Here is a 27,167-nt window from a genome sequence, read left to right on the forward strand (position 1 = left end):
ACTTCACAGTGTTTGCATCACTAGAGAAATAAATGCCAAGTTGTGAGAACTTACTTATATCCATTTTCCCAAGTTCAAGCTGTAGCTTACTAGAATTTCACAAGTAAATCTTAAACTCTCACAACATCAGCCTTAGTGTATGTGTTTGGGGTATATGCACATGGCACATGACTGTGTAGGTACATGTATGTGTGTGCATGTGGAAACCAGAGGTTCATAATGGGTGCTTTCCTCAATAGTGTTCCACTTTTTCTTTTTCTCTTACTAAACCTGGACCTCCCCCACTTGGCTAGACTGACCAACCAGCAAGTCCAGGAATCCTCCTTCCTCTGTGTTCCCTTACACAGATCATAGAATACTAAACTCAAGTCTTGTGTGGCAAGCACTATACCTACTGAGCTAGCTCTACAATCATGTTCTTGGACAAAACTCCACTGTATTAGCTTTTCAGTGTTCAAATGTTATTTTACCTCTTATAAGTAAAATATTTTCTTTAAAGATATTTTAGAGAATGAAATATCTATCCCCAAAAAACTGAAAAGCAATTTTGAAGCAAGTTTTTTAAAGCCATTCGAAATTTCTTGATATGAGTTAATAATATAATCTTTTGAATCATGTCAGTGGTTTATGCATATATAAGGTGAATATATAAATTTGCAAATTTTTAAATAATGATCTTAATTTTTAAAAATTCTACATAGGCTTAAACTTACTTTTTCTGGAGGCTGATATACAATCATAATGATTTTACCTGGCTTCTCTTTCTGATTTTTTTTTATTGGATATTCTCTTTATTTATGTTTCAGGTGTTATTCCCTTCCCACCAATCCCATACCTCCAATTGTTTGTCAGCTGTAGGGATTCTCCAGTGGAATTTTTGGGGTCACTTAAGTATATATTTTCATATATCAACAGCAAATAGTGATTTTTGACTTCTTCCTTTCCAATTTATATCACTTTGACCTCTTTTTGCTGTCTGATTGCTCTGGCTAGTACTTGCAGTACTATATTGAATAGGTAAGGAGACAGTGGATAGCCTTGTCTAGTCCCTGATTTTAGTGGGATTGCTTCAGGTTTCTCACCATCTAGTTTAATGTTGGCTACTGGTTTGCTGTATTTCGCTTCTACTATGTTTAAGTATGAGCCTTGAATTCCTGATCTCTCCAAGACTCTTAACATGAAGGGGTGTTGAATTTGTCAAATGTTTTCTCAGCATCTAAAGAAATGATCATGTGTTTTTTTCTTTGACTTTGTCTGTGTAGTAGATTATATTGATAGATTTTCATATATTAAAGGGTTTTGTGTTGTTTAAAAATGAGCATAATTGTGGCTTCGAAGAATGAGTTAGGTAGTGTTCCCTGTTTCTATTTTGTGGAATAGTTTGGAGAGTATTGATATTAGGTCTTCTATGAAAGTCTAATAGAATTCAGCACTAAACCTATCTGGTCCGGGGCTTTTTTTTTTTTTTTTTTTTTTTTTTTTTTTTTTTTTTTTTTTTTTTTTGGTTAGGAGGCTTCTATTTCTTTATGGGCTATGGGGATATTTAGATGGTTTATCTAATTCTGATTTAACTTTGGTACCTGGTATCTGTCTAGAAATTTGTCCATTTCCTCTAGATTTTCAAGTATTGTTGACTATAGGTTTTTGTAGTAGGATCTGATGATTTCTTCCATTTCTACTGTTATGTCTCCCTTTTCATTTCTGATTTTGTTAATGTGGATACTCTCTCTGTGCCCTCTCATTAGTCTGGCTAAGGGTTTATCAATCTTGTTGATTTTCTCAAAGAACCAGCTCCTGGTTTTGTTGGTTCTTTGTATAGTTCTTCTTATATCTATTTGGTTAATTTCTGCTCTGAGTTTGATTATTTCCTGCCATCTACTCCTCTTGGGTGTATCTGCTTCTTTTTGTTCTAGAGCTTTCAACTGTGCTGTCAAGCTGTTAGTATATGTTCTCTCCAGTTTCTTTTTGGAGGTGCTCAGAGCTGAGTTTTCATTTTAGCACTACTTTCATTGTGTCCCATAAGTTTGGGTATGTTGTACCTTCATTTTCATTAAATTTTAAAAAGTCTTTGATTTCTTTCTTTCTTTCTTCCTTGACCAAGCTATTATTGAGTACAGTGTCATTCAGTTTCCATGTATATGTGAGCTTTTTGTTGTTTTTGAAGACCAGCCTTAGTCCATGGTGATGTGATAGGACGCATGGGGTTATTTCAATGTTCTTGTATCTGTTGAGGCCTGTTTTCTGACTGACTATATGGTCAGTTTAGAGAAGGTGCCATGAGGTGCTGAGAAGAAGGTATATTTTTTTTTGTTTTAAGATGAATATTCTATAGATGTCTATTAAATCCATTTGGTACATAACTTCTGTTAGCTTCATTGTGTCTCTGTTCAGTTTCTGCTTCCATGATCTGTCCATTGATGAGAGGGGGGTGTTGAAGTCTTCCACTATTATTGTGTGTGGTGCAATATATGCTTTGAGCTTTAGTAGAGTTTCTTTTATGAATGTGGATGCCCTTGTATTTGGAGCATAGATGTTCAGGATTTCGAGTTCATTTTGATGTATTTTTCTTTTGATGAGTAAAAAGAGTCCCCCCTTATCTTTTTTGATGACATTTAGTTAAAAATCTATTTTATTTGATATTAGGATGCCTACTCCAGCTTGTTTCTTGGGATTATTTGCTTGGAAAGTTTGTTCCTAACCTTTTACTCTGAAGTATTGTCTGTCTTTGTTGTTGAGATGAATTTCCTGTATGCAGCAAAATGCTGGATTCTCTTTATGTATCCAGTCTATGTCTCTTTATTGGGGAATTGAGTGCATTGATGTTAAGAGATATTAAGGAATAATGATTGTTGTTTCCTGTTATTTTTGTTGTTAGAGGTAGAATTATGTTTGTGTGCCTTTCTTCTTTTGGCTTTGTTGCAAGAGGATTATTTTCTTGCTTTTCCTAGGATGTGGTTTCCCTCCTTGTGTTGGAGTTTTCTGTCTATTATCCTTTGTAGGGCTGGATTTGTGAACAGATAATGTGTAAATTTGACCTCGTCCTGAAATATCTTCGTTTCTCCATCTATATAGTAAGTGAGAGTTTTGCTGAATATAGTAACCTGGGCTGGCATTTGTGTTCTCTTTGGGTTTATATGATGTCTGTCCATGATCTTCTAGTTTTCATAGTTTCTATTAAGAATTCTGGTGTAATTCTGATTGGTCTGCCTTTATATGTTACTTGTCCTTCTTCCCTTACTGCTTTTAGTATATTTACTGCTTCTTTGTTTTGAACATTTGGTGTTTTGACTATTATGTGTCACGAGAAATTTCTTTTCTGGACCAATCTATTTGGAGTTCTATAGGCTTCTTGAATGTCCATGGTTATCTCTTTCTTTAGGTTAGAGAAGTTTCCTTCTATAATTTTGTTGAAGATATTTACTGAGCTTTTTAGTTGGGAGTCTTCGCTCTCTTAAACACCTACTATCCTTAGGTTTGATCTTCTCATTGTGTCCTGGATTTCCTGGATGTTTTAAGTTAGGAGCTTTTTAGTTTTTACATCTTCTCTGACTGTTGTATTAATGATTTCTATGTTGTCTTCTGCCACTGAGATTCTCTCTTCCATCTCTTGTATTTTGTTGGAGATGCTTGTATCTATGACTCCTGACCTCTTTCCTAGGTTTTCTATCTCCAGGGTTGTCTCTCTTTGTGTTTTCTTTATTGTTTCCATTTCCAGTTTGAGATCCTGGACAGTTTAGTTCAATTCCTTCATCTGTTTGCTTGTGTTTTCTTGTGTTTCTCTAAGAGCTTTTACTTGTTTTCCTGTATTCTTCTGTATTTCTTTAAGGGAGTTATTCATGTGCTTTTCGAGGCTCTGTATCATCAGCATGAGCCATAATTTTAAGTCTAAATCTTGTTTTTCGGGTGTATTGGGATATATACTGCTTGCTGTGGTTGGGAGAGCTGGGTTCTGGTGTTGCCAGTTTGTCTTGGTTTATATTGTTTAAATTCTTGAGCTTGCCTCTTGCTATCTTATTATCTTTGATGTTAGTTGTTCCTATCTCTGAATGGAGCTTGTATTTCCTACGTGTCTGTGGGCTCCAGAGGGAATTTGATCCTGGTTGTTTAGTTCTCTATGGGCAGGCTGTGAGTCCAACGGTGATGAGCTGGCTCTAGGTGCAGGTGGAGGCCTGAAGGGCACAGACCCAAGCAGTAGTGTGATACCTGAGCCCTAAGAGTGCCGGGAGGTCTTTCCCCAGATAATCAGTGGAGAGAGAGTATGGGCTCACCCGTTGGCTCAGTAGGGAGAGCGCTCCTGCATCTCTTCTGGGTGCTTAGTTCCCTGCGGATAGGCAGCCCTGATGGCAGTGTTTCTGATCTCCCTTCCTGATTTTCTACTGATTTGATAGTTCTTACAGTGGAAATTTAAGTATAGGTGCTGTAGAACATTTTCTCTTCAATGTTTCTTAGAAAAGTATCATTTCTAAGTTATTACAATTGGGCTTTATTCTTCTCAATGGTTTCTAACAGGTGGCCAAACACTCTGAAAAACTAGATGATATGCTGTCTGACCATTGAGCGTGCCCTATGATGTTGGTCTGCTTTGCTGTACTTGGTAGTAGAGACAGTTAGGCCCTATTATTTCTTTGCTTCTGTTCTTTCCTTCTTTGGGCAATGAGGAAAGGATACTTTGAATTATTACACCTTCCCCAGTTGTGGTGGAGGCTCAACATGACATCACATATTAGATGACACTCAGGCTTGATTTACTTCCTGGCAGTGATGTGGGAAAATGGAATAGAAACTTATCTACAATAACTATGTTCTGAGGAGCAATGTGTGGCTTTTGTACAACAAGCCCCTTCTTCAGGGGTTGAAGAAAGCTCAGCTTTATTTTTTGTGACCTCAGCTCTCTTTCCAACCAGGAAAGTTGTTAAACTCAACAGATACTTTGTTAATAAAAATGGGAATATTAAGTTTTTAGGGTAACAATAAAATGAAATAGCTCAATTAAATCCACATGCCATATCTGCAGAATGGCAGAAGTAGCAGTCCTAAAGCATAGCGACAGAGGAAGAAGTGCAGGTGTCACACTCGGGGAGCCTTACTTTTACCCCCTGTACTCCTTCCTGCCTCAGTTCCCACATTAGTGGTGCTGAGTGAGGATCCTCCCAAGTGCTACTCAGAGATGTTCCCATGCAGGGTCTCTGAGAAAAACTCTGGCTTGAGCAGTTCATCTGTGTGATAAGCTGGTCTTACTTAAGAACTAGTTGAACAAAGAAATTATGGGAAAAATAGGAACAAAAATATGAAATGGGTGGAATCTGAAATTAAATATAAAAGGCTTTTCTTTTTCCTCTAAATACATGTACACTGACTACTTGAAACCTATCTACTTCAGAGACTAGGAATTCAAGCAGTAGGTGTAATTGGGCCTTAAGTCCTGAAAACCTTTTTAGCAGGAGTCTCAAAATTCAAGGAGCAAACAAAGGGCAGCTGTTAGTCCATTCAGGTCCCTAGAGAATCAGCAGAGGTATGCTGAGTCTAAGGTCCCAGCCTTGCCCGAAGCACACATTTTTTTTCTTTTTTCATTTATTTATTTATTTATTTATTTACTTATTTTTTTTCTTACAACTTTATTTTAAAAAGAGAGATACATGTACAGATTTTAAAAAGCATTTTGGCATAAAACTATATGAACATATTTTTGTCAGTACTTGATTTTTTTTAAGTATGCATTGAAATCTTACTAGTTATCAAAAGCATAAAGTGCATGTAAAACAAAATATAACATGGAAATAGTCAACGTTTTCTTGGTGTGTATAGATTAGACATAATGCTTTTCAAATACCAAAAATTGCCACAAGGCTATCTTCTTAGCTCTTGAGTTACTAATGATTTAAGGTTTAGGTGTACCCCACTCTGAGTGGGTGAAGCACACAACTTAATGGAGGGAGCAGCAGCTGAAGATCAAGGTCATTAATCTGATTGCTTCTCCCCAATGAGCAAGCCATGCAATCATAGATGGACTACGGAGTTGAAAGAACTTGCACTCCAAACAGTTACTTTTTAGGGGTATAAAATGCAGCAGCATACCCGACCTGTTTATTCTTCCCTTCTGTTCTTTTTTCTATGGTCAGGGCAGTGAGAAGGGTGTTCCTTCCCTGCATATAATTCAACTGAAAACAAAGGAAACCATAAGCAGAGGCTTCTTATAGTCAGGTAACTTAACCGTGTGTCACTTGTACTGTCTTAGGACAACTAAAATTCTTATGAACTACTGATATAGCTGAAGCTGTAACCATATTAAAACTACTTCAAGTGTATTATTTTACACTATTAACTTATATATGTAATAATACTAAGTATTAGAAATAAAAAGTTAATTATCTTTACCTAGTGATTTTGGTAGCAGATTCTTGACAAATTCTGCATGATCTCCCACGTGCAGTATGCTGTAGACGCTGGTATTCATTAATTCTTCCTGATTGTAACCCAAGTAACTGGTCACATTTTCTGACACAAATACAATTCTTCCTTCACAGTTCACAACAAAGAAAAATCCATCCAAAGCCTGCAAAGCCAAAAATAAAAAAATAAAAACAAAAAAAGGAAAAGGATTAAGGTGTGAAGGCACTAATTAAAATACTGGGAGTTTAAAAGATAAAAGAAGAAACGGTTTTCTCATTAAAAAGATATTAGAAATAGATACATGTCAAGTTAAATGTGATGGGATCATGATTTTCAAATGGGCTAAACACTAAAGTTTGCAGCAGGTATGAATGAAAAAGAACCAAACATCTTTCTTAGAAATAATTATTTCTATTTTTTTGTTTGTGTGAGTGTGTGTGTGCACACATGAGTGCAGATGCCCTTTGAGGACAGAGATGTTGGATGTTCTGTAACTGTTACAGTGGTTGTGAGTGCTTGATGTAGGTGCTAAGAATCAAACCTCGGTTTTCTACAAAAGCAGTATGTGCTCTCAACCACCAGATAGTCTCCACATTCCAGAGAGAATTTTTATTCTAGTAAATGCAAAGTAAGTGACTCATTCATTCTTGAAAATCTCTACATTATGTAGGTTAATACCTGGCCTATGCCTTTGAGAAACCTGTTCACCAGTGGACATGAATAATAAAGCACTAGTGATCAGTCAAGTGTCACACATGCGTGGAACACCATGAGCACAGACCACGTGCAGTGGTGGTGGTGAGAAGCACCTTACGAAGCCCGACCCGATGTATGGAGAAGGGAAGAGGGGAAGAGCTCAGGGAAGTTACTGCAGAAAGAGGGAAGCACACGGCACACAGCCAGGCAGAAGCAGTGTAGCACTGAGGAGGACAAAGTACAGTGAGGCCTGTGGGTAGCACACACGTTAGTGGCATGGATAGGAGACGGGTTCCAGGGGCCTCCTTTGTGCAGAGATGGAGCCAGCTTCTCCAGGTAGAGACACATGCACTCACAGGGGGTACAAAACCTTTCCAGCGGTACAAAAACTGTTAGAACCTTTAGACTACAATCTAAAACATACGGAAGAAATCAAGCCCAATAAACATATAACATGGTGGTACTTCAGGAAGTCTAGACAGTTCCAAATTTTAGGGAAGATCTGAAATACTGAAGCTGTCAATGTCACCTTACTTATTTGGAATCTTCCTAGCTATTTGAAAAAAAACTTAGTTTGATACAACTGAAACAACTCAATTTAAAAATGGGCTATTGATACAAACTGAGATCTCAAAAGAAACAAAATTGGTTAAGAAATTATTTCAAAAATGTTCATCATCCATAGCAGTAGAAAAATGCAAAGTAAATCAACTTTGAGGTTTACCCCAGTGAGAATGGCTGAGGAAGCAGGAAAACAAACCCTCATTCACTCCTGTTGGGACTGCAAAGTGGGGCAGCCACTATGGAAATCAGGGTGAGAAATTCTCAAAAAACTAAAATAAATCTACCATATAACCCAGCTCCACCCTCCTTGGCATCTGCTCAAAGGACTCTGCATTCTATCCCATAGATACTTGTTCAGCCTGCTCACTGCTACTGTATTCACAATAGTTAAGAAACAGAGCGAAGAGGGGAAAAGTGGAACAGGATCAGGTGGGGGGGGGCAGAAGAGAAGCTCAGAGAGCCAGGAGAATGGAAATATGCAGTCTCAAGGGGGGTGGGAGGTGTAAGGATCCTCTAGAAAGTACCAGAGACATGGGAGGTAAGAGGCTCTCAGAACTCAAGAGGGGTGGGGGGAGGGGGTGACCTCAGTAATGGGTAGAGGGAACAGACCACCTCTAGAAGACAGACAGAACCAAAATGGAGACACAAGGTTACAAACCCATAGTCAAAAATTTCTGACCCAGAATTGTTCTTGTCTAAAAGAACTGCAGAAACAAAAATGGAGAAGAAACTGATGAGAAGGTGTTCCTGTAACTGCCCCAACTTGGGATCTATCTGGGTGGGGGTGGGGGGACCAAGGTCTGACACTGTTACTGATGCTATGCTTACAGACAGGAGCCTACCCAGCATGTCTGTCCTCTGAGAGGCCCTATCAGCAGCTGACTCAGACAGATACAGATACTTACACCCAACCATTGGACTGAAGTTGGGGGCCCCTATGGTTGAATTAGGGGAAGGACTGAAGATGAAGGGGAGGACAACCGCATAGAAATCCCAAGTCTCAACTAACCTGCACCCTAAGGATCTCCCAGAGACTGAGCCACCAACCAGGCAGCATACGTGGGCTGGTCCGAGGCCCCTCCAGCACATAGCACATATATAGCAGAGGAGTGTCTGGTCTGGCCTCAGTGGGAGAAGATGTGCCTAACCCTCCAGAGACCTGAGGCCCCAGGGAAGGGTAAGGCCTGGTGGGAGGGCACCATTTTGGTGGGGAAAGGAATGGAATGAGGAAATAGGGGACATCGGTTTGAATGTAAATAAATAAAACAATTTTAAAAAATGGAAACAACTTAAATGTCCTTCAGCTGATGAGTGAATAATGAAAATGTGATACACACACACACACACACACACACACACACACACACACACACACACACATACAAACACAGTTGTAAAAAAATGAAATCATGGACAATTTCATATAAAAGGACAGAAGCAGATAATATATTCAGTGAGATAGATCAGACCTAGACAAAGGCTACACATTCTCTCTCCTTTGTGAAAACATATTCAAACCCCAGATGTGAATATATAACCTGGTGTAACCACAGAGACCAAGAAAGGGTTCATGGGAGCAATGAAGTAGGTCTACAGGGTATAGTAGGATATGGGGGAGAGGGTTGGAAGAGGGGAGGAGTCTTTAATTGGGGAGGGGGAAGGAGGACCATACCAAAGAAGAGGAAGGAGAGAAATAAGTAACAGTAAGGATGTTTGAAATAGCCATAATCATTATTTCATATTTTCTTAAAATTGCTTATGATAGTGCGCACAGTTTAAATGACATTATAGCACTTGGAATCATAATGCCTCCTCCAAAGAATCAGATAACAAAACACCTGGTATGAGGCATGAGAAAACTCCTTTTGAGTTCTGGGTTGGGAGAGTCTAAGAGATTCTCAAAACATATAGGCCACTGTTGTTGCCTCCTAGAAGTCCCTATCGCTGATACAAGATTCCCCATTTTAGATACAGGATTCAGATTGGCTGATCTGTCTGAAAGCCTCTTCCCAAAGGTGCTAGGTAAGCTGCTAAGTGAGAGAAACAGTCAGTAGTCCTATGCCGCTGTCACATCTGTGAACTACCACAGCCAGCATGGTCCAGATACCTCGAGAGGTACAACAGTGTCACTTATATCTTGGTGGTAACCAAAGCTGTCTATTTGGACTTAAGTGGTCATCTCCCTAGAAGGAAAATGATATCTGGTACTGTACATCTAGCCAACCACCAATAGCTAGTGGGGTTGTGGCTCGTGGAGGAGAATTATGGTTTTGGAGAACCTAAACCAGCATATTCCTAACTGCAACCTAAGTATTTAGATACGAATAGTCACAAATAAGTGTAGTGCCTGCCCCATGTCAAAAAAGGTTCTTTTTACAGGAGATAGGAACTACTATAGAAAGCCACAAGTGTCCAAATGGGATATCAACCAGCCTCAAACTTGCTACATAGCCCTGAACTGCTAATCTTCCTTTCTCAACCTCCAAGTACTGAGACTACAGACAGGGTTCATCAATGCTGAGCTCTCTGACTGAAAAATTGAACCTTTGGACAACATCTTTCGTCCTGGACCCCTCTCCTTCCCAGCCCCTAGAAGCTGCTGCCCTTTGTCTGCCTCTAAGTGTTCAGTTTATACTGCACATGATAGGTGATCCCAGGAAGCAGTTTATACTGCACATGATAGTGATTCCAGGAAGCACTTGTCTTTCTGTTAATTGGCTCATGCCATTTTTTATAGTGCCTTCCAGGCTCATCTATGTTGTTATAAGTAACCTTCCTTATGTTTTTAAAAGATAGAGTAGTATTCTATTGTAAATATATATTGCATTTTCTTTATTGATTTATCCATGAGTGGACACTTAGGTTGAAATGTAAATTAAAATGACATACCTGTCAGAACAGCTAGTATTGTAAAGACGAAAATAATAATAATAAAACTACAGATGAGGATTCAGAGAAAAGGGAATCTTTGTGCTTGCTGGTAAGAATATAAACTTGTAGCGTCAACATGGAACACAGCATAGAAGACCCTCAAATATAAAAGAAAAAAATCAGAAATACCAGATAACCCAGACATCTAGGTGACTATACTCCTGAGTATGAATAGTCACAGAAATTGAAATCAGTTCCGTGAAGAGGTATCATTGCAGCACTACTCAAAATAGTCAAGACATACAATCAGCCTGAGTGTCCATCAGTAGATGAAGGAATGAAATTATTGCTTAAAATACTACATTTAACTTAAAACTACATTTTTAGATAACGATCATAAAACATACAGCCAAGATATTTTTTAAACAGCACAACCCATTTTTAGTAATTATTGTAACATTTTCAAGTCCAATGCCGTAACCATTCAGCTACTGTAACTAAGATTTTCTTTAGTAAGAAAAAAGAGAAAGATAATTGTATCACACTGATTGCTATGACTGCTTTACACTTAACCTAAACATGCAAAAGAGATGGAGGCTCGATGACATGCAAACTTCGAACTGAAAGACCTGAACAAAAACTCTGTAAAGTCTTTGAGGATGATGGACTCACACAGGGACTTTCATATTCAACAAAGTTATAGATATCATAGTGGTGGCCAGTATATGCTTATTTACCTTGCAATTGATATTAAAATAAAAATTAACAATTTATACTTAAAGAAAAAGTAGCTCTAAAATCTTTTGTGATATCCTAATAATTGAATCTATGGAGCATACCATTCAATGTTCCTAACTTTTGTTTTTTTTTTTAACGACTTTATTTTGCAAAACAAAGATAAATGTACAGATTTTAAACATTTTTTGCTTAAAATTATACATTTTTGTCAGTACTGTTTTTTCAGACATTAAAATAAATTTTACATAAAACCATGTGAATATATTTTTTAGTCAGTACTTGATTTTTTTCAAGGGCTTGACAGTATGCATTGAAAACCTACTAGTTACAATAAGCGTAAAGTACATGTAAAACAAAACGCAACATGGAAATAGTCAAAGTCTTCTTGTTTTGTGAATATATGTATATTTTTTGTTTTCTTTATTTCTTGGACTTCATACAGTCTGTGAGTTGTTTCTGGGGCAGTGCAAGCCTCTGGGGTTAGCATCCCACTATCAGTGACTGCATATTATGTCTGTTCTTTTGTGACTGGGTTATCTCACTCAGGATGATCTTCTCTAGATGCAGCCATTTTCTTAAGAATTTGGTTAAGTCATTGTTTCTGGTGGCTGAGTAGTATTCCATTGTGTATATGTACCACAATTTTTGTATCCATTCGTCTTCTGAAGGACATCTGGGCTCCTTCCAGCTTCTGGCTATTATAAATAGAGCCGCTATGAACATTGTGGTGCATATATCTTTGTTGTGTATTAAAGTGTCTCTGGGGTCTAACTTTTGTTTTTTATTATAAATGAGACACATGCTTACATACATTTTGTAACATAAAAAATAAAGTCAATAAAAATAGATGCTGTGTTACAATCCCAATATCTAAAAATGATACAACCTAGATGTTCCTCAACTGAAGAATGGATACAGAAAATGTGGTTCACTTATATAATGGAATACTACTCAGCTATTTACAACAAGGGCATCATGGATTTTAAAGGCAAATGGATGGAACTAGAAGATATCATTGACTCAGAAGGACATGCATGGTATGCACTCACTTATAAGTAGATATTAGCTATAAAGTACAGATACCCATGCTAAAATACACAGACCCAAAGAAGTCAAATGACAAGGAGTACCCAAGGGAGGATGCTCGAATATTTCTCAGAAGGAGACATAAAATATATATCAGAGGTGGATGGAGGGAAGGAACTGGGTGGGAGAACTAAGGGGAGCAGGGGAGGGGGGAATCACATGTAGGGAGAGCAGGGGAGGAAGAACAGAAATTGATAGCAGCAGGCAGGGAGGCAGCTCTAGGAAGTGCCAGAGACCTGGTAGGGGGAGACCCCAGGGTGTCTATGGGGGTAACTCTGGCAGATATAGATCCTGATTTGGTTACCTCCTATAGCCAGGCAGGATTCCCAGTAGAAGGATAAGGACAACAACCCACCTACAAAACCTACTACCCAAAATGTGTCCTCCCTACAAAGTATGCAGGGACAAAGATAGAACAGAGAGGAAGAGAATGGCCAACCAGTGACTGGTCTAACTTGAGACCCATTCTATTGACAAGCACCAATCCCTGACACTATTAATAATACTCTGTTGTGTTTGCAGACAGGAGTCAGTGGGAAGAGATGCAGAGACCCACAGCCAAGCATCAGATGGAGCTCCAGGAGTCTTATGAAAGAGTTGGGATTAGGATTGAGAGACTCAAAGAGGATGGACTCTAGAGGAAGACCAATAGAGTCAACTAACCTGGACCCTTGGGGCTCTCAGAGACTGAATCAACCAAAAAGTGAGCATGGGCTGGACGTAGTCACCCCCGCCACATGTGTAGCAGATGTGCAGTTTGGTCTTCATGTGGATCCCCCAACAACTGGAACAGGGGCTGTCCCTGAATCTGTGGCCTGCCTGTGGATCCCATTCCCCTGACTGGTTCACCTTGTCTGGCCTGAGTGAGAGGATATGTCTAGTCCTGCAGTGACTTGATGTGCTAGGGTGGAGGGTGAGGGTGAAGGTGGGAGAGTGGGGATGGTGGTGCTGTAAAAGGGGGAAGGAGCTATGAGAGGGGGTTCTAGGAGGAGAGGGGGCTGATATTGGGATGTAAAGTGAATAAATAAATTAGTGAAAACATAAAAATGATAATTCAGGGAGTGTTTTGGAACCTAGTATTATGAATATGAATATAAAAACATTACTATTTCCTAAACTGTCTGATGAAGACAATTTGCCATCATTCTTTTTCTACAAGTCTCACTCACATGTGTTCCTGGGGAGGAATCTTCCCAACAGCTGGCCTTACGATGTTCTACATACAGAAATGATAACAAGTGCTTGTCCATTAAGAACAGCTCAATCTGGGACCTTTGTCATCTGCCCAGGATGGCACCCTTTAAGGAGAACCACCTTGGTCTCACAGTAGGGCTCATACTGGGCAAGACTTCTTGTAGAGCCCTGGATCTAAATGAGATTGCCACTTAAGGTTACTGAACAAATATTTTGGAATAAAACACATAATTCCCAATTTCTTTACAGTATCCAAGCAGGCAAAGACAACAAAGAAATTTAGAAAAGGTTAAAACCAGAGTAAGGATCCTGCAGTGGGGGGGTAAAGATTCCTTGAGTAAAGTCTCTTTAAGAAAGCAACACTACTCCTGACCAGGCAGAGGAGACTATCTGCAAGCTATGAAAACAGAACAAACTTTATTTAAGACTTAGAAAATAGAGATGTGTACAAGTTTGTTAGTAAGACCCCACCCCCAACCCCGGCTGCAGAAAGACAGGCTGCAGAAAGGACAGGGAAAGAATTTAGTTTGCATATATTTGGGTAAATAAATATGCAATTTATTTTTTGAGACAAGAGAAGCATATGCATGCACACACAGATACATGCTTTAAACATCCATGTATGAGAGAAGGTGTTTAAGCTGATCAGTTGGTTTGGAAACAGTATTTACACTCACAATCCAGGCAATAGAAATAAGAGAGAACAGAAGGAGGTGAAATACTACAGTAGTTGCAAAGTAATTCAAGTTTAAAAGTTCCTTACTTTATAAAGCTTGATAGTAACTTAATTCTCATTTACATGTGCATGTGTGTACATGTGTATGTATGTGTGTATAAAATCACTGTAAACTTTTATTCCAAAAGTGTTCTAGAACAATATTTAGTCCAATGCAGTAGAGGAGCTTTCATTTAAGGGTGAAATTCTATAGTATACACACATCGTACTAGCTAGCCAAAGTAGTTATCTATCAGGTGATGACCTAATTCAGTTTTCTTTTCCCATATAATTCTAATCACTCTATTATGGTAGGCTTTGGTTTGCATCAGACTCCTTGGAATACCCATATGAGACGAATTTTATGTCTATTACTCACATTAATTCTGAAATAACAACTATGAAGCAGTCTTTATAATCAAATCCTATTTTTAAGTTTAAAGAACTATTGTATTTCATAATTTATTAATTGGAAATATGATATTAAATTGGTAAGGACAAAGTATTTGTGTTGGGGTCAGTGAGGACACTTACCTCCAAAAGAAGCGGGCCCAGCGACTCCTTCTCTATCACTCCTTGACTGCTCGATGAGATGTCAGACTTCTGCACATCATCATCAGTTGTGGATTTCTCTGCAATAAGGAAACTTTAAGAACTATGCATCCAAAGAGCTCAATTTCATCAGTTTATGAAGACATTTAAATTATTGATAGAAAATTTATTTTTTAAGCAAATTATAAAAAATTTTAAAACTCAGTAAGTTCATACTGACTAAGTTACTGCATGTGAGCACAAAGCATTTAAAATTCTAGGGAAAACTGAAGACAGGCATAGTTGTGCGTCAGAGGATGGCCTACAGAATGGGAACAGTTGTCTGTCTGCCTCTGCCCTAATATGGACAGTTGGGATGCAGACATGCCAGCCATCTTTATTATACTTTGTGATTGATGGAAACAGCCTGGGAATGGCAGCAAAGTCCACAGGGGGCATCTAAATCCATGACACCTACATAGACAATAACTCATCTGTTCAAGCCATTGTGTTTTATCCAAGTCATAGCATCTATGCCTCTCAGATATGTAATTACATTTTTATCAGTATTTAACATCTCTCTAACAATGGTCACAAATATATCTTATAAGTAAATCCAGGTGTATATTTTGTATATCATCTATTTTATTTATATATGTTTATATATTATATTTTGTATTTAGTTTTAGGTTTTTAAATTGTTTGTGCTGTTTAACTCATCCTAAACACTCCTCCTGATTTTAAAAATTTCTCTGGCCAGCCATGATGGCACACACATTTTGGCTCTAGCACTGGGAAAACGGTGGCAGGTTTGAAGCCAGCCTGTTCTAAATAGTTACAGGCCAGCAGAGCTACATATGAGATGCTGTCTCAAAACAGAACAAAACAAACACACAAACACCCACATCAAAGCAATAGCCACATTACTAACCCCAAACCCAACAATGAAAACCTTTCTCTGTTAGGCCATCTCTCAGACAGTCCTATGTGCTCTCAAGCCAGCAGCATTTCTTCTTGGGTCCCCTTTCTGCTTGTTGCAATTGCAACTTTTATGGTTTAAAGGTTATGTTTGTTTTGTTGTTTTGTTTTCTTTCGAGATGGGGATTCTCTTTGTAACCCTGTCCTGGAACTCACTCTGGAGGCTGGCCTCAAACTCACAGAGATCCTTTTACCTCTGCTTCCCAAGTGCTGGGTCTAAAGGTATGTGCCAACACCTCCTACCTCATATTTTGTTTTTAGGTGTCAAAGCCTGTGTTACCTTTTCCCATTTTTCTATGTTGTTTCTAATTTCCCAGGTTAAGATCCTATGTCTTTGTCTTTTAGTTTAGTACGAATGCTTTGATAGCAGTTTCTGAAAGGGGTATAACAAAAGACTTTGTCTTAAAATTCCTGTTTTCCATTCATAATTTCATCGGGAACACACAGTTGTAGGTCTAGAGGTTTTGTTTGCAATAGTACTTTGAACTCATTCTGAAAGCAATCTGCTATGCTTGAGACCTATCTCTCCTTTGTTTTTGCCTTGGTGTTTTAACATATCACTAGATTGTGCGTGGGTGTGAGTATTCCGTACTCACTGTGCCCGGCTTGTCTGAGTATGTTCCACACCCCCACCCCTGTTCACTGAGATAGGGTCCCCCTGTGCAGTACAGGCTGACCTGGGCATGTGCTTCTCTGGCCTTAGCATCCCAACGGTTGGGATTACAGGTATGCTCCATCCAGCGAGTCCTGTTGTAGATCCAGAACCAGAGCCTTCTATTTTCAAGAAAGTTTTGTTGTTGTTCAGGTTTTTTTTTTTTTTAAACCCCTCTTGGCATTTGTTATCCTCTACCCAGTCTTGACTGAATCCTATACATTTCTTAGCCTTTTCTTTTATTTTCTATTACTTCGCTATTTTACTTTCTAGGAGACTATTTAAAATTAACTTATATGGCAGATATGTAAAAGAAATCAAGAAAGGCATAGAAGAATATGTATATTTTCTACTTAATCTTTTTTTTTTTTTTTTTTTTAAAGAAGAGCAGCTGGAGACACTTTCAATGAGAAGCCATTTGAGAAAGGACATGAAGGGGTGAGGGAGTGGGCACGGGCAGTGGGTACCTAAGGAGAGAACATCAGGTAGATGGAAGAGCTTGTCTGACAGTGTGCCTGTCGTAGTTGAGGCAGACAGCATGAAGAGACAAAAAGAGAAACGCAGTAATGCGGTGGAGATTTTTCCAAGCACCCTGTTTTGACTTCCAAAAGTTACCATCTTTCAAGGGTGCAATGTCTCTTCTGTCCAAGGGACTGACATGTTAGTTTTGTTGCTGCCCCTCATGTCTGCCTCTGCTTCCCCTGCAGTCCCTCTCTTCTGGCTTTTCTTTTTGTAACAACTGGCTTTCCTGAGATGCTTGTGGCCTTATTTATGTGAGACACATAAAAATGCCACCTGGTGACTAGAATGTAGTAAGAGTTAAGTTTTCATGAGGAATCACCCCAAATGCTTCCTCCCTGGGCCTGCTGGGTTTCCTCAGAAAATCCTGCTATCTCTGGTTTTGGATAGTAAGAGCAAGCAAGAATGCCAGTGTCTGTAGGCTTCTAGTTTTTCCCCTTGGCTAAAGCAACTGTTACTAAACCACTCTGCAGTTTCTAAGATCTTTAAATCATGGCATTTGAGTCTTTTTATACTGCTGTTATTACTGGGAAGGTTCCAGGCTTGTGTTCCTACTCAGCACAGATCCTCATACATAATGTGTGTGTCAGCACACTCACCTGAAAACTCTACAGCACTCTATGAACAACCGTGCTCCCTAAAGTGCTTTACTTTTGTTTCTGTCTGTAACCCAAGGGATTAGTGGTGTCGGGTCCCAGCAAGTATGGGTGCTATAAATATGAACCTCAAAAAAATACAATGGAACCCCTGCAGCCAGAGCAGCATTTTCCCACTGTGAGCCAGGCAGAGGCAAGCTTCCTCAGACAAGCCAGAGATTTTCATCAAGAATTACTGTACTTTAGATGGATGCCAGGGCCTCAGATCTCACCCACAACTTGTGTTTCTGCTTAAGGCCCTATGACATGGGCTCTAAAACATCCCAAGATTGCTGAATTACTTTACTAGTTTTCAAGTTAATTTAGTAAGCCACTTGGCAATACAAAGAAAAGATTTTTGATTCGATAAAAAAAAATTGTGTAAACAAAAACATTTCTTTACTAAAAGCACAAAGCAACATAAGCTCTTAATAATGGAAAGATAGAATAATATGTCACAAATGTCACAACAACTCAGAACATGGCATTATTTTATTTTTACCTTGCTCCATTCTCTTCATTAGCTGTATCTGATCTACTGTCTTCTTCAAGATCTTGCATTTATCTGGTTTTACACTCAAGCTGTCAATGTCACTGATGTTGGCAGACAGTAATTCAGCTAGTTCTTCTAAATACTTATTTTCTTGTTCCCTGCGCCTCTTCTCAGTGCTGTTAGATACAGACACACACAAAAAAAATCCAGTTAGCATATATTTATACCAGATCAAACATATTAATGTTGGCACACTTAAAGGAAGTCTTGTTTTTATCTAAAATATAAAACCAGATTTAAAAATCAAATTAAAATCACATCTAAAACTCAGACACTAGAAAATCCTCAAGTACACAAAATAATTGTAGCTAACCAAGTGAAGAGGACTGCTGAGAGAGATGGTTTGCTAACGATGTATACACCTCAATTGTTTCAGATAACAAACAGCCACCAGATATTAAAGCAACTAGACAAAAAGCAAATGCACTGCTCATGTTTCGAGATTCTGTGCGTTTGAAATAGAATAGAGTTTTTAAGTAATTTTGATACAGTTTAAGTGGCACTATGATTACAGTTCAGATGAATTGTAATGAGGAATCTGATCAGCCCTTCATTCTTATTCTGATAGGAACATCAGTTGCTCCTCAGGAAAAAGAAACTATTCAAAAATACACTCTAAGAATCAGCTACAGAAAGAGCAGCAAGTAGTGGGTTACAGCTTCCTTCTAACTATAACACAATAAAACCTACATGTAAGCTCTTGTCCACATTAAAACCAAATCAAACATGATTACCTTAAAGCAAAACACAAAGAACAGAGGATCAGGTCACAGACAGAACTTTAAAAGAAGTCTCCTGAATATATGGAATGATTCCTGTTGGTTTTTGATTTTCAAAAATGTATTTTGCCAAGTCACCAGCAATTTGCTTTAGTTAATGCATTCAATGATGGTAAAATATTACTCTGAAACTTCTCATTACCCAAATAAAACAGGAAAAACTATTCATGACATGCTTTGTTAAAATCATGTAACTAATCACAAAAGTGGTAGAAAAAAAGTGAGAAGTGAGAAAAATCAGTTTCTAAAAACCTTACAATCAACAATATTGTAAACATTAAAAAGTCCTTTACTTTTCTTAAAACTTTTAAAGACTTTCAAAGCAAAGGCACTTGTACAGCACTGTGAGCTGAAGTTGATGGGAGTCAGCTACTCTACTGTACTTGCTGTAGAACAAGGACGAACAAATGGTACATATCCCCAAACACAATCAGACAACTACAACAACCACACATTATGTCTTTATCTGTTAAATCTTTCATTACTGAGGAATGATTTCCACTCTGCATAGTAAAACTCTATCTAATAACTTAAACAGAACACAGAAAGACATTCTGACAAACTTCACTGAGGCATTGAAGCAAAGCACAAATAAAATGAGGAACATATTTTCATATGCAGAAGGGTTTATCTGTAAAATGATAGTACTTGAGGACGTGTGATTTTACCTTAGGGAACCTCATAGACAGCAGACACATTTAGTAGATTCAGTATAGAGTGGGAGCTGTTTAAACTTAAAGGTCTAAATTTCATTAGGGGCAATCACTTTAGATTTATTTGGTGGGTCTCCCAGACAATTTTTGTTTGTTGGTTTTATTTTGAGAATGTCTCATTATATAGTCCCGGCTATGCTTGAACATCTACCTTGAGAATGCTGGGATAACAGGTATGTGCTTCCAGACTCAGCCACCAAACATGTTTTGCCACTAAGTTTTAGGTTATATTGAAATGCCTGAAACCATTATGGAGTAAAAGAAAAGTATTCCAATATAGAGAGGAGATGGAACAAGAAACTATACATAGTAATGTATAGCAGATGTAAATAAAATGACTTAAGTTTCAGAGTAGGGAAATGAAAATCATCTTTGAGTGATGCAGCCAGTAACTACCTAGAGGGAAAAAAAGACAGCAGACATGCCCAAAGTCAAAATTGAAGGGATGTAGAATGTAAAAACTATTTTAAATGGAAAAGGCCCCCTTTCTTACTTTAGGTTAACTTTCTTCATTTGCTAAACCCCTTTATTACCTTTTACGTGGCAGACATGCTAGTAAACACTATCCTGAGCTAAATTCTCATGAGTACAGTTAGCCTCACAATCTTATATGGTACCAGTTTCAGGATCTCCATGGACATTAAAGTCTGAGCACTTGTAAACCTTTACAAAACATGCTATAGTTGCACAGACTCTGAAAATTCTTCCCCAAGCTTAAAGTCATCTTTATATTACTTACAATACCTATGCAGTGCAAACGCTATATAAGTAGCTGTCATACTGTACTTAAGCAATAGCATTACATAAAGTTGATACATTTTTGGTATAGATAACATTTTTTTTCAGAATACTTTTGATCCTATAGATATGGAGTGACTGCTGCATCTTTGCTTAATTAATGTATTATCAATTATATGACAGATAATCATGTGATGTTTCCTAAGCACTCTGAAGTAAATTAGCTCCCACTGAAAAGGAAATAAAAGGAAACAGACCACTGTAATACTTTATGACAAAAATCAAACTCTACAGAAATAATCAGAAATGGCTCTAAACCATAAGAATGGCACTAAGTTAGAGGTAGAAAGATCTTGTTTTCTAGAAGGTAACTTGGCTTTATCAACCATATAAAGTGAAAGTGGAAATATGAAGTTCAAACCTGATACATAACAGGAGAGTGTGGCTGAACTGCAGTAGTACATGGGCCAGAGGGAGCGGGGGCAGGATCACAGTGATCTCAGCCTGTCCTGGTGCTGTGTGACTACTGCTCAGGAGCACACGCTGAAATCTCCAGGCACCAACTAGCTCTCAAACCCCAGACAAATGAACTGCAGTTTAACCTCTCTGCCTCAATCTCTTCATCTGTACCACTGTGAGAATGACATTAATTACCAACCAGGGTTTGTAAGGATTACCAATGATAAGATGTGTAAAATGCATTGCTAGGTTCTTGGCATGCCCCATTAGCTCCATTAATGTCATCTAGTATGACTTTAATTACAATGCTTCATTTTTAAGAACATGGGAAAAATGATTTAAGAAGAATTAATGGCATGGCCAGATCTGTAAGCTCCTCAAAGATAGAAAACCTGTCTCTTACTTCATTTATATCCTTATAACAACACGCAGATGGTGGTGGCTGAACAGTTAGCATTTGATAAGCACTTGTTGAGTTAAGCTGGAAATGCTCAAGAAGGATAAAGCATAGTTAACCACCATTTAAAACTACTGCCTTAACCTTCATTTTCTTAAAACAAATGAGAGATTGAAGAGATAAAAGCTACCTCACTGCAAGAAACTGTTTAACTGAGAAGTCACTCTGTCTTGAGCTCTGTAGACAGTACTACTTGGCTCTGCCACGAGGCTGGCAGTACCTTGTGAGACCTAACAGATGCTTTTCATGATTAATGAGCTCACAGTCTGGGGACAGCATATAATAATAAGACCAGAGGAAGCATTGCAAGGTGGCATTAATACACAAGCAGTTTCAAAGTAATAAATTTTTGATTTTCCATATCAAAGGTATTGCTTTATTAAAACTGAAGCCCATACATATAAACCTGAAGAAGTCAGTGCTTTCAAATATCTTTCAAGCAAACATCAAGATAATTATCTCAAAACATCAAAAGAGGAGAAAAGAATACATAAAGATGTCGGTATTTGTGATGATGCTATTGTGTACAGATGCACACACACACAGAGAACAAATCAAAGGCAATTTACAGATTAAACCATTACAAGAAAGAAGATTGTTATTGATGCCCACAGAAGTTACCATTCATATTCATTAGTAACTATCAGTTAGAAAATACAACATGGGCATGACAGTATACGCCCAGAATCCCAGCTCTCCTTAAGTTGATGTAGGAGGACTGGCCCAAGTTCAAGGCTAGTGTGGGCTACAGAATGAAACCCTGCCTAAAACAAAACAAAGAAATCACAAAAAATGGAAAAATGAAATTATAATAGAATATTAATATGGCAACATATCAATTTGATATGGTTATTATATGTAGCTTTTTAGTATTTGTTATATATTCAAATTTTCCCCGAATGAGAAATTAAACATAAATGATAATAATTTTATTTATCCTATGTTTTCCTTTAAGAAAGACTGAATTTATATATAGAGATGAACACTGTACTTTGATAACATGCATCTGATTCTCATCTAATTCTTTATCCTAGCATCTGGACACACGTGCTTGGGCACTTAGGTGACTGCCCTGTGAGGAACAGCCACTTTTCTCTTCCCAGTCTCTAGCACTAGCATTCTCTTAACCGGTCTCCTTCCCCTCTAAGAGAAAAGCAGACATCACTAGCTGCAATGATGCTGTGCTGTGTTGCTGCAGCTCCTCTGAGACCAGTGTCATCATCAGCTGGGGGACTCTGCTTTCCTTACCCCTGGGGGAACATCTGCGAGTGTTTACAGGACATCTTGTAATTATGAATGGGATACTACTGGCAGTTCAGGGTACAAACAGTAACACTGCAGAGCATCCTACAACACACAGGATGGCCTTCACAGCAAAGAATTTTCTGGTTCAAAATGTCAATAGTGCAGAAACTGAAAAACAAACAAAACAATACAAAACAAAAAACCTCTGTGTAGTTCCTCGAAGCCAAATGGAATAAAATGTGGACTTTCTCTTGTGAGCTGAGAAAATGCTTTTGCTCTGAGTGAGGTTCTCCTTCATCTGCCACTTGTTAGGGTTCCCTTAGCACTAAATTTCTTTTCTACAGCTTAATATAGAGATTTTTAAAGACACAGTAAGTAGTTAATGCCACAAATAATTATCTTAACATAAATATTATAGCAATGTACTTCTTAGTTATTAAGATAGCATTTAAAGATATTCAATAGACTAATTTATTCACTTGACAGCACTTATTGTCCTTACTAGTTAAAAGACACACATTGCACTGTGAACTAGGGGTACAGTGATGGTAAGCATTAGCAGACAGACCCATTACCTTAGAGCAGACTTGCTAAATGAGCAGGAGGAGGCAGGTGGCCTCTCAATGTGGAGTAGATGAAACCAAGTCCAAAGTGTTGGAGAAATGACAAAAATGGTCTGCCAGAGACAAGCACACGCCTACCTTGATGCCAGTGTGTCACATGGCGATCCTTTTCTCTTATGTGAGTCTGGGTTTGCAGGGTCAGATGAACTGTCCCCAAGGCCACTCATGTTGATGAACTTCACACCTAAATGGGGAGGGTAAGAAAAATAAATCTCTCATGACCTTTCCCACCAAATAAGGGTGGAGGAAGCCCCCTTATTATTTCTAAACATCAAAAACCAAACCAAACCAACCACAACAAAAACTCGTAAGCAGTGACTAAGTAGTCCAAGCCATCACAGAGCACCACCCTTCAACAAAACCCCAGGGACACCAGCTACTTGTTGCTATGCTTACTTTTCTAAGTCAGTGAAACAAAAATAACAACCCCCTATGAAACGGTTGTAATCAATCAGAATGAAGATTTTCTTAGAGTAATTAAATAGAAATATTTTTACCAAGAGAAAAATCACTTGCATGTATAAATTTTAAAAAAAAGCTGGACTGAAAAATTTTAGAATTATTATTCGGATACAAAATTGTTATTTAGACCTTGTTTTGCAAAAAGGCTTAAAACAGCTTTATTCATGAAGCTAGAGATTTTATACTGATAAAGAATGAATAATATACTTACAATTAAAGTTAAAGTGATGACCTTGAATTTTGAATTGTACTTTTCCACTCTGAATTCCATACTCTTAGCCTTGTGTTTATATCATCCAGAGACCAAGATCAAATGTTTAGTCTATGTTAGGATCTTAGTATGGATGCCAGCAAACACAGTCATTCCCCCGTGCATGTCAGCCAGGTCTTCACATGTGCCAGTCACTGACCTGTCCACATCAATCACTGCTCTGCAGAATCCCGAAGGAAGCTCAGAGCCCTATCCTTGAACTGAGAGTCATCAGTTCCTCTTGGATTTTAATAGTGTTAAATGCTACCCTTATCATTATTCCATTAACCCTCCAAAAGGAGAGGAAACTCATGAAATAAGACTTGGAGCTCTTCCTTACTAAATAATATAGCATTGTACATCAACACTCAACCTTCAATACTCAAACTGGGAACAGTTAAAGAACTGTTGTAGTCCTTGTTAGATGTTGGAGCATCTTTTGGGTATATGTCCAGAAATGGTATAGCTGGGTCCTCAGGTAGTACTATGTCCAGTTTTCTGAGGAACTGCCAGACTGATTTCCAGAGTGGTTGTACCAGCTTACAACTCCACCAAAGATGGAGGAGTGTTCCTCTTTCTCTACATCCTTGCCAGCATCTGCTGTTACCTGAGTTTTTTAGCCATTCTGACTGGTGTTAGGTGGAATGTCAGGGTTGTTTTGATTTGCATTTCCCTGATGACTAGGAATATCGAGCATTTCTTTAGGCACTTCTCAGCCATTCTGTATTCCTCAGTTAAGAATTCTTTGTTTAGCTCTGTACCCCATTTTTTAATAGGAATATCTGATTCTCTGGAGTGTAACTTCTTGAGTTCTTTGTATATATTGGATATTAGCCCTCTACCGGATGTAGGATTGGTGAAGATCTCCACTATGTTCATAGCAGCCTTATTTATAATAGTGAGAAGCTGGAAAGAACCCAAATATCCTTTAACAGAGGAGTGTGGATACAGAAAATGTGGTACATTTACACAATGGAGTACTACTCAGCTATTAAAAATAATGACTATGTAAAATTCTTAGGCAAATGAATGGAACTAGAAACTAAAATCCTGAGTGAGGTATCTCAGTCACAAAAGAACACACATGGTATGCCCAAAAGCTTGGAATACCCAAGAAACAATTCACAGACCATATTAAACTTAAAAAGAAGGAAGACCAAAATGTGGATGCTTCAGTCCTTCTTAGAAGGGAGAACAAAATACTCACAGGAGGAAACATAGGGACAAATAGTGGAGGAGGGACTGAAAAAAAGGTTATCGAGAGACTGCCTCACCTGGCCACATACAACCACCAAACCCAGTCACTATTGCTGATGCCAAGAAATACTTGCTGACAGGAGCCTGATATGGATGCCTCCTTAGAGGCTCTGCCAGAGCCTTACTGGTAGAGCAGAGCATGCTTGCAGCTAACCATTCGACTGAGCACAGGGACTCCAATGAAGGAGCTAGAGAAAGGATTGAAGGAGCTGAAAGGGTCTGCAACCCCACAGGAAGAACAACAATATTAACCAACCAAACCCAGAGCTCCCAGGGACTAAAACACCAACCAATGAGTATATACAGCTCCAGCATATGTAGCAGAGGATGGCATTGTCTCACATTAATAAGAGGAAAAGCCCTTGGTCCTGTGAAGGCTCAAGGTTTTCCCAGTGCTGGGGAATGCCAGGGTGATGAGGTAGGAGTGGATGGTTGGTATCCTCATGGAAGCAATGGGAGGGGGCGAGGGGAATGGGAGAAGGGAGAAAGGGGATTACATTTGAAATATAAATACATAAAATATCCAATTAAAAGTATTGTCCAAAATAAAATACAATAAAACTCATTATGAAAAAATAAAAAGAACTCTTGAAGTCTAAAGAAGTCTCTCACAGCCTTAATCCTATCTTAATTCTAAAAGGCATTCTTTCTATTTTTCTAAAGTCCAAAGACTGTTACCATCTTCTCATTATCTAAAAAATAAAAAAATAATAAAACCCTACAATTTTAATCATGAGATTACTTCAAGTGGACAAGAGGAAATGTTTCTAATTTCTCCATATTAGAAGTATAGTTTTGAAACTATCCAACATTCCAAGTATTTTCTATTCTTTAGACAGGGTTGTTATACATCTTAGGCTGGCCTGGGATTAACAATGCAGCCCAGGATGGCCTCAAAGTCCCAGTCTTCCTAGTTTCTGTCCCCACCCCCAGGGTTGCAATCTTGCAACTACTTTCTAATTCTTTTTTCTTGTTTATTCATCATTTGTCATTTCTATCCATTTTCTGCCAATTCATTCTTAAGAGATTTTTATGTCTGGTGTGTTCTTTTATGTAGATTATAAGGCATTTTGCCTTTAAGAGATTTTATACTATCTCCTTTTTCAGTCTCAGATATAATTATGATCTTAGCTTGAAACCAAATTTCTCAAGGATTCTAGATTAATGTAAGATTTTTATTTTGCTTCTCAGTTCCCTTCACCTTCCTTCTCATTTCTGATCTGCCACGTAAACAGCAGAGAGGCGCTCATGTTCTGACGCCATTCCCAAGATACCATTGTTTGGTTCTGTACTTTTTTCATAAAAGTCAAGTGGGTCCCCGTTTGAAGGATGATCAAAAAGCACAACAGGCCGGAAAAAAAATCAGTTAATTTGCAGTTTAACTGTTACCTGCCTATCCTTGGTCTAAGTACTTAATATCTCTTATACATTTGTGTGTGTGTGTGCTTTGAGCCATTTTAGCCTCTTGTCTTACATGTAAGACATCCTACATGTAAGAACACACCAGGATCTGTTTCCTAAATCCACCCCTCCCCACCCCTCCCCACCCCACCTATTTCCTTTGCCATTGAGGAGAGCTCAGGTCATCATCCACTAGACTACAGAGACACTTTTCCAGATGGTCTGCAGTTTCCAACCTTGTCTTTCTGAAATGACCCACTGAAGAGGCACCATATTACCTCCCAAAGGCAAGTCTGAGCATGCCTCAAATGCCTCACTAAATCCTCATTATTCATAGATCTCCTTCCCTCCACATAGTAGACAGTTTCACAGTTCACCTAGTATCAGTGCAACAAAACTTGGTGAATGAATGCCTCTCCAGTTAAGTGTTTTATACACACACACACACACACACACACACACACACACAATTTGTGTTTTATTGTTGTCATTGATGTTGTTTTCGATAGCATTTTACTATGTACTCTAGACTGGCCTTCCACTCACAGAAATAGACCTGTCTCTGCCTCTGTGTAAGTGCTGGAATGTTTTACTTACTATACACATATAACCGATATAGAAACACTTATGCAAAATATGTACATGCTACAGATGTTAACTT

The 27,167-nt window shown here is 38.3% G+C and overlaps 1 protein-coding gene across 5 annotated transcripts in view; it reads right to left on the bottom strand.

Annotated features, from left to right (window-relative positions):
- The window catches only part of NCOA1 (nuclear receptor coactivator 1), a 222,221-nt gene that overhangs the window by 71,013 nt on the left and 124,041 nt on the right, over positions 1–27,167 (bottom strand). For all 5 annotated transcript variants that reach the window (XM_080914202.1, XM_080914200.1, XM_080914201.1 and 2 more), the window contains exons 4-7: positions 23,215–23,320; positions 18,072–18,238; positions 14,789–14,886; positions 6,376–6,553 (exon numbers count right to left, since the gene is read on the bottom strand). In XM_080914202.1, the coding sequence (XP_080770328.1) occupies positions 6,376–6,553; positions 14,789–14,886; positions 18,072–18,238; positions 23,215–23,303 (532 nt within the window). In that variant the 5' untranslated portion in view covers positions 23,304–23,320. The remainder of the gene's footprint in view (positions 1–6,375; positions 6,554–14,788; positions 14,887–18,071; positions 18,239–23,214; positions 23,321–27,167) is intronic.

This window comes from Micromys minutus (assembly GCF_963924665.1).
Source record: "Micromys minutus genome assembly, chromosome: 1".
NCBI classification, from domain to species: domain Eukaryota; kingdom Metazoa; phylum Chordata; class Mammalia; order Rodentia; family Muridae; genus Micromys; species Micromys minutus.